We start from the raw sequence: 7688 nt of genomic DNA on the forward strand, positions 1-7688 counted from the left end.
CCATCTTGAGATGCCTAAAGCCAGGTTGAATAGAGATCTGAGCAACCTGGTCTAGAGAAAGGTGTCCCTGTCCATGGCAGGGGGTTTGGAACTGAGTGATCTTTAAGGTCCCTTCCAGACCAGGCCAGTCTATGGTTCTGTGTTGCCCACAGGTCTGAGCAGTATGGTTTCATTCCCTTTCCCCCTGATGTTGGGCAAGAATGAATGAAGATTACTTAATTACTTAGTTACATCAGATTACTGTAGGGGAACCAGAGAGCTCTGCCTGACCCCAAAGCAGACTTGCTCGGCTGATCCACCCCAGAAGCACCCAAACAGGGCAGACAAATGAAGGATTGATGGTACTGCGTGAGTCAAATGTCCTCCAGGCTGACCCAGTGGCAACTTTACCTCTGACCACACAGCAAGTGGCAGCAGTAGCGCTGCACCTTCTGCCAGAGCTGCGGCAGTGCTCGTGGGCATGAAATCTCTGCAGCAAGCACTGCTGGACCCATGCTGGTGAGAGCTGTGCCTCTGTCAGCACTGCAAGAGGAACCCAGCCAAGTTATGAAGAGGGAGGCTGCTCCCTCCCAGACAAGAGGCTTCAGAGCAGCCCTGTCTGGTAGGCAAGGCTGGGGTGGGCATGCCAGGCTCCAGCCTGCCCGTGCCATGCCAGGCTGCCCCTCTCCCAGCAGAGCCCAAGCTGCAGCCGTGCTCCCAGGCTGTGCAGCCCTGGCGCTGACACCAGCCCCCGAGCCGCAGGAAGGGAATCTAGGTCACAGATCCTCTCCGAGAACAAGCACATCTGAGGCTGCCAAGGGAAACAAACTGGCAGGAGAAAGGGGAACAAACTGGCTTGGAAAGCAACAGGAGAATGGGGAGAAGTAACTCAGTGATTGAAACAAGGACACTCTGGGAAAGGTAAGCACCTGGATCCCGGCATCATGCCCACAACATCCCAGGCCCTGAGAAGTTTCAAGGCAGAAACATACTTGGGCAAAGGTGTTGAGAGGATCCAGGTTTGGACTATCAGGGCAGGACCGTGGGCATGCGGCCAGAGATTTGGGGAGGGTGGAAGGAGGCCCCTGGCAGAGATGGTGGTGGGGAGGGGTCCCAGGGCTGGACAGCCAGGGGATTACAGGATGGGAGTGCGGAACACTGTCAGAGCTGTGCAGGAACTCAGGGCTTGGTTATTAGTGGGAAGAAAGCTGCAGGAAAAAGGGAGCACCTAGACCTCCCTCCCCCCTCCACATGTGTAGCTTACGGCTCCGTGTTGAGAGGAGTGTTTCCAGGAAGGAAGAAGAGAAGAAGGAGGAAGATGTTTGGTTTGCTGGGCAGCTTGTCCTTCCCCATGGTGCAGAGCAGGTCGTGCTGAGCCAAGCGGTGCTGCTGTTTTCCTGCACCTTGTAATTCCCCTCCACTCCGTGCTCTGTCAGCCTCTTTATAGCTGCTCTCTGCAAACAGCCCAGGGGCTGGAGGAGATAAGGGCTGGGGGCCAGGGCCCATCCGGAAACAGGGAGAGGCAGCAAGGAGGAGCTGGAACAGAGGGACAGTATTTGGCCAGAGACTCTGCAAGTGGGGGAAGGGTATTTATTTGGGTAATGCTTATATTAGAAATCTTTGAATGATTCATACCCTGTTTTCCTTAACCCATCAGAAATCCGCAGTGTTGGGGATGTGAACTCTGTTCAGCACATGGTAATATTCCCTGTGGGCAGCATCCAATCACAGCAATCTTATTTAAGTTTCCACAATATTTCCTTCACAGTTCCTCTTCATCAGCACTTTAAAATATATTGTTTTGAGTTGGAATGACTGATGCAGAAGGTGAAATTAGTAAGTTAATATGGGCCATCATGAATATTGATGAATTCCAATCACAGCATGCCTCATTCTGCAAAGTTTCCTCCAAGCCTTACAGTCCTCACTGCTTTGCCTGGCAAAGATGACACAAAAATTTGATGTGTCCTACACCTCCAAGTTTATAACCAGTATAGAAAACACATTTTCCCTTGAAAATAAAGTAAGGTATTGAGCTGTGTAATTTTAATCACTTTAACCCAATTCTGGTATAGTTTCCTCTGATTTCTTTTCAGTTTCTATTTTTTAGCTTTGTAGGTGACTGCCAATTGTCCAAAAGCAGAGTGGCTTGCTGCTGACTGCAATTGCAGGAAGAAAAGGTGTTTGTGGTTGGGTGCAAATACTCTCTGTACTTTCACAACAGCAGTATATGTGGGAATCCTTGTCTGCTCCAGAAGTCTGAAAGAAGTTTTGGCACCTCTGCCACCAAAGGTAAATAATCTCAAGAAAGACACTTGTTTTTCTAATATGATCCTGTTCAGTCTCCTCAAGGATGTAGCACAATGTTCAACCCTCAAGGCCAAAGCCAAACAATAAAGTGAACTTTAACCTTTGAAGAACAGGCATGTGAAAAGAAAAAGCTGTGGAAACATTTCTTGAAGACACTGGTATCATGCCTTTCATGATATATGGTGGTCCATGAACTTTCACCTAAGAATTCCTGTTGGAAACCAGCAGCTCTAGCAAAGGAATGTCTCTCCTTAATGCCAGCAGCTTCGTGTGGTGACAGGTGAGGAAAAACCCACTGTAAAACTCAAGACTTATATGAACAGCTCCAGTTAACAAATTGTATTAGCTGTTCAGCTAAAGGCAGAAAAAATACTACAGGAGAGAAAAAACCACAAACATCAGTATTGTTATTTTAAAGGAAATCCAAATTATGGTATTATTTTTCCCAGCCTGAGAAAAAACAAAAGCAAACAAACCCAAAGCAATTTATTTTGTATGACAAAGAAGTATGACAGGAAAAAGTACTTAGATAAATCAATAGGAATGATAGCAACACCCAAAGACATAAAAAGGGGTTTCTCATTGTATAGGAGACAAAATGCTTCACAAACCACAGTGAAGGGAAGGTCATCTATTAAAAAAACTTCAGACAATATGAACATTTTACAAGTTGTACCAAGCAGGAACAGGAAGATACACAATGAAATGAAATACCGTAAAACAGCTTCATCAGCTAAACTTCAAATGAAACTGGAAATGTCAGAATGAATAAAGATTATCCACTTTAGTTGCTTGTTGAATAATTTAACCTGAGAGAAGGGCCTGACAAGCAGATGAACTGCCTTTCCCAGATGTGGACAGCTGGGCTGTCAAATATAACTCATATTTCTGAGGTGTCATATGAACAAATGACTAAATTCAGGCATGGCAAAACCATCAATGAATTATTTTCATTTTAATGCACTTTGTAGATTAAATTGCAAACCAGATTGGTGGCTGAATTTTATAAATGGTCCTGTGAACCATATTTTGTGTGATGTGAGGTGGCCATCTGTAGGGTAAGCCATATACAAGGTATGTAGAGGTTTTCTGTCTTTCTCAGCTGTGTTATAACAAACATCCACAGTGTATATAAATTTGGTCTTGCCTTAGAAGAAATTTATACTGTATACTGTAAAAAAGGCTATAAACAAGGTTGTTTACCCTCAGGCATGAGAAATCCAGAGTGTGTCTGCTTGATACTTACAGTACACAGCACACACACAGTAGGATAAATTGTTGAAATCCCATTATAAAATCCATCTAAGGTAACTAGTGAATGCTCTCTAATAATTTAAAAACCTGTAAACAGGAAACTGCTCACATGTTAGCAGATATTTTTGGATATTACAGAGAATTGAAGGTAATCCCCGATGCAGTAACAAATGACAAGCTTTTTTAATTTATGCTTTTGTACTACTCAGAATTTTGCCAAGGAGGGGGGTAGAAAAAGCCAAAACATTTACAAACGTGTCTCTGACCAGCACTCAGGTCAATCAATTATACTTTTTTTTTGAGTCATATGACTCTTCAGATAAAAATTTACCATATAAAAAGATATATTAAATGCATATAGACTTTCTGTTTAGCTTTGGCTGTAAAGTTAGTGTCTGGACTACCTCTCTCCTCAGGTACAGGCATCTCATGAAGGTTCTTCTGCTGGCCCTGAGGTTATGTTCAAGTCAGGTTGAACAGTGTTTGAGCCAGGCTTTCCTCAGAGGTGCACAGTGGCAGGAGCAAAGGTAATAAGGCCAAGATTCATACAGAGAAACAATGAGTACATGGAAGGAAAAAGAGTGTTTCTCCCAAGGACTATGTAACAACAGAACAGGCACCCACAGGTGCCATGAGACATCCATCCCCAGAGACCATCCACACTTCATAGCACAAGGCCATCAGCAGAAGTGCCAGTGTAGAAAAAAACCCCATGCTCGTACTGTGTAGGCATTTCAGAGATTTCTCCCATTTAGATTTTAAGTTCACTTAGCTATAAAACAGTAAAACTCCAAATCACTGCCTCCCTCTGGCAGGCTGCTGGAAGAAGGTGGCACAAGGCTGTGCCAATGCCACCTCCCTGTGGCACAGCCCATGCTGTACCCACTGGTGTAGCACCCACCTGCTGCAGAGGTGTGCAGGAGCTCTCACTCCTCTCCTCTGTCCCAGAGCCTTCTGTGTGAGCAGAGGTGGCCAGGGGGACGGGCTTTGTGCTCACCTTGCTTCCTGCCTTGCTGGGTGACATGATGCAAGGCCATTGGGCTCCCTCTGTGCTACAGCTAAGCCAGATGTTTGGTAACCAAGGCATGAGCCTTTTCCCAGTGCAGACAGGAGCTGGGGCTCAGCTGGTGTGTTTGTCCAGGATTTTGAGATAGAGGATGCTATAGGAAAACCAAATAAGGAAGTCCAAGTAGAGCATGAGGCAAGGAAATCAGATATTGTCACATTTAATCCTTTCCCCTGAACCTCTGCTTTGTTCTGTTCCAACTTGTTAGGCAGGGCAGAGCTGACATTTCAGTCAGGGGAAGGTGTGTGAGCAGTGTAACACAGCTGGAGAACACACCATTTATCAGGGAACTTTTCAACACAGTGTCCTGCTACAGAGCCTGTCCTGGGAACAGGACAAGACCTCTCCTAAGCAGCCATGGGCTCTGAGGGGAGAGCCAGCTGTGCATCCCACAGTCAGTGCACAGGACTTCCCAGATGTGCTTCACCTTGGCACACTCCTTGGGGACACACCTTGCCTTGACAGCAAGGACAGCAAGGGGAACTGGTGGGACCTAAAACTTATCACATCTAGAGAAGTGAAGTAGAAAACATCTGGCACAGTTATGCAATTGCTTCCAGTAATAACCCAGCCTTAGCCTCCCTATGGGCAGTGAGTCAAAGGGTAGGAGGCTGAAAAAATGTGTGAGGTTAGCACTTTAGCAGCATGCACAGAGTCCTGTCATAGCCAGTGGTGATTTTTATTCCCTTCACCTTTGACTGCCTTGTTCATATGTCTCTCTTCCCTCTCAAACAGGACTTAAATCTCCCAGCTGACAGGTTATATACACACAGTGTGACAACATGGGGTCCTGCTGAAGTCATGTTCTTAAGGGAGATCCTGGTTTGCCTAGCAGGAGCAGTGGTGTGCCAGAAAGGAGATGAGTGTGCTGAGCTGCAGAGCTGCAGGAGTATCAGAAAGGGGAAGAGTGAGACATTCCCTTGAAAGAGGCTATTAGGTCCTGTATTCAATGTAATACCTTGCTTTTAGGATTTTCTTGACCTTCAAAAGGTGACCCTTTACTAGGTCAAGCAGAAAGAAGCTTTCTCTTGCTGTGAGCTACAGGATTAGCTTACAATGAGTTGCTTTTCCACTTGAAAATCCTTGAGGAAACTTTTCATTGTTGCTCTGAATAAAAAAATGCAAATGTATGAGTGATGTTCCTCAGGAAGCCCTTCTCTGACATTTGGTGTTTCACAGCCAGTGGTGCCAGAGATGTGACCACACTTCTGTGTCACCTGGCTGATGAATCAGATGGTGAGGGTCACCAGTGCAGACAAAGCCCTACCTCCCTAATTGTCCACCAGGTACAAATGAACTGAACAAAGAAATAATCAGAGAACAAAGCTGAGTTGATTCCTCAGAGCAATTTGACATCGTCATTTGTTGGCTGAAGGGTCTTCTGACATATTTCTGGTCTTCTCTGATCAGTGAATTGGTTGGTCATTACTCACACTCCATATTTGACACACGTGCTGAGAAGAAGACCTGAACATCTAAATCATACAGGTGGGGTCTTGCTGTGCCATTGTCTAGTAGCTTGGCACTATTGCCTGTGACACTGTGGGGATCACAAAGGATTTGAGTCAAAAGATGGAGCAACCAAACTCCCAGAACTGAGGACTCCTTTGTCTGACCCTAGCTAAGCATTTGAGGGGCCTAAGCAAGAGAATGCTTCTACACTAAAGCTTATTTTTCTGGAGAGACCCATCTTGCCTCTAGATTTTGCATCCTGCTGCCTGCACTGTGGATGACACTCATCTTCTACTGTAAAAGCATTTATGTTCACTTTTCGAAGCAGGTATGGTCATTAGAGTTCTTCTTCTTAACTAGGCCATAACATCAGCCTTTTGCAGATCCTTGAGTGTGGACTCCACACGAGCAGCAAATCAATTCCCACGGCACAAATAAACTCTACAAGAGTTACATAACACAAAAGGGAAATAAGCTTGACAGAGCACTTCAGTCAAAGACACTATGACGTGATTATACTTCGTTAATTCTTTTTCATCAATAAAAAATGCCTTTCAGAACAGCTTTTAATGTATTTCTAGCAGAGCTATGCATGGACCCATGGGACATCCAGAGCAGGTACAAGGACAGTGGCAGACACCCACAGTGAAGCTGGGATTTTCCCATTTATTGTAGTGTTGCTGACCCAGTCCAATATCCCGCACAACAGTTTCAGCTTTTTAAAACTGGTATGTGCAATACCAAGCACAGTAAGTGCGTGTGCCTTTGAGTTGGCAGCAGTATGATACCTCATAGCCGCTCTTGGGCCAGTCAGCCTGATTTTATCACATTCGGACGACACAGTTTGCTTAGTCTGTATGTCTAAAAAATTACAGTAATTCTACCCTCTGAGGCCTGGAACCCTCCCCTGATCCCTGGCACCTCAGGATTATCAGATGAGAGAAGAAGAAATGACATTCAGGCTGGTGGGTGTCCCTGGCTTGTTCAGCCCACAATTAATATACTTGCTTCAGTTTCAGGTGTGTGGCACAAAACCTAGAGCTGAAACATGACACCAAGGTTCCAGATATCTTGGAGGTGTTGGAATGTGTTTTAAAAATATTGCTGTTCCCTGTGGGTGTGGAAGCCAGGGAGACATGATCTAGATGTAAAAATCTGGAGGGAGAGTGTGAGCATGGGGTATTTATTAGATCTGACTGCAATGAGCAATTATATGTTTGAATTGAAGGATAAAATTGGGCAACAAACATTACATTTTCAGTATGCAAAGGAAGAGAGTGCAGTGGGAAATGAACATTTCATGTTTTAATAGGCAGGTTTGACCTAAAAGGAAGATAAGATTTCAAAAGTATGATAAAAATGCACTTTATTTTTTTTTTTCCCAGGACCTTGTTTCTTCCCAGGAAACTATGTTCAACAGAACAGAATAACATATTTGGCCAGACCTGAGGGGATTTTTATGAGTTCCATGTGAGATGCTGAAGCCTTAACTTAATTGGCCTTACATTCCTCAGGAAGATATACACCCTGTATCCACATCCACTCAGTCTGCTCTCCTTTTCAGCCTTGTTACCATAACTATTGATTTCTCTTGCTTTAGTCCAGCCTGATGCTCATGTAAATCAAG

At 44.8% G+C, this 7688-nt stretch overlaps 1 protein-coding gene and 1 long non-coding RNA gene across 5 annotated transcripts in view; one reads left to right on the forward strand and one right to left on the reverse strand.

Moving 5' to 3' along the window:
- LOC136571688 (alpha-2-macroglobulin-like) overlaps positions 1-1430 on the reverse strand; it is a 36693-nt gene extending 35263 nt beyond the window's left edge. For 2 of the 3 annotated variants that reach the window (XM_066572278.1, XM_066572277.1), the window contains exon 1: positions 1244-1430. In XM_066572278.1, the coding sequence (XP_066428375.1) occupies positions 1244-1332 (89 nt within the window). In that variant the 5' untranslated portion in view covers positions 1333-1430. The remainder of the gene's footprint in view (positions 1-1243) is intronic. The other variant, XM_066572279.1, reaches the window with a different exon arrangement.
- The window catches only part of LOC136571695 (uncharacterized), a 44197-nt gene continuing 37134 nt past the window's right edge, over positions 626-7688 (forward strand). Inside the window, exons 1-2 of one of the 2 annotated variants that reach the window (XR_010785724.1) lie at positions 626-900; positions 2090-2569. This is a non-coding gene — a long non-coding RNA (uncharacterized lncRNA). Of the gene's footprint in view, positions 901-2089; positions 3077-7688 lie in introns of those variants that run through there. The other variant, XR_010785723.1, reaches the window with a different exon arrangement.

The sequence above is a fragment of the Molothrus aeneus genome, chromosome 2 (assembly GCF_037042795.1).
Source record: "Molothrus aeneus isolate 106 chromosome 2, BPBGC_Maene_1.0, whole genome shotgun sequence".
In the NCBI taxonomy this organism is placed as follows: Eukaryota; Metazoa; Chordata; class Aves; order Passeriformes; family Icteridae; genus Molothrus; species Molothrus aeneus.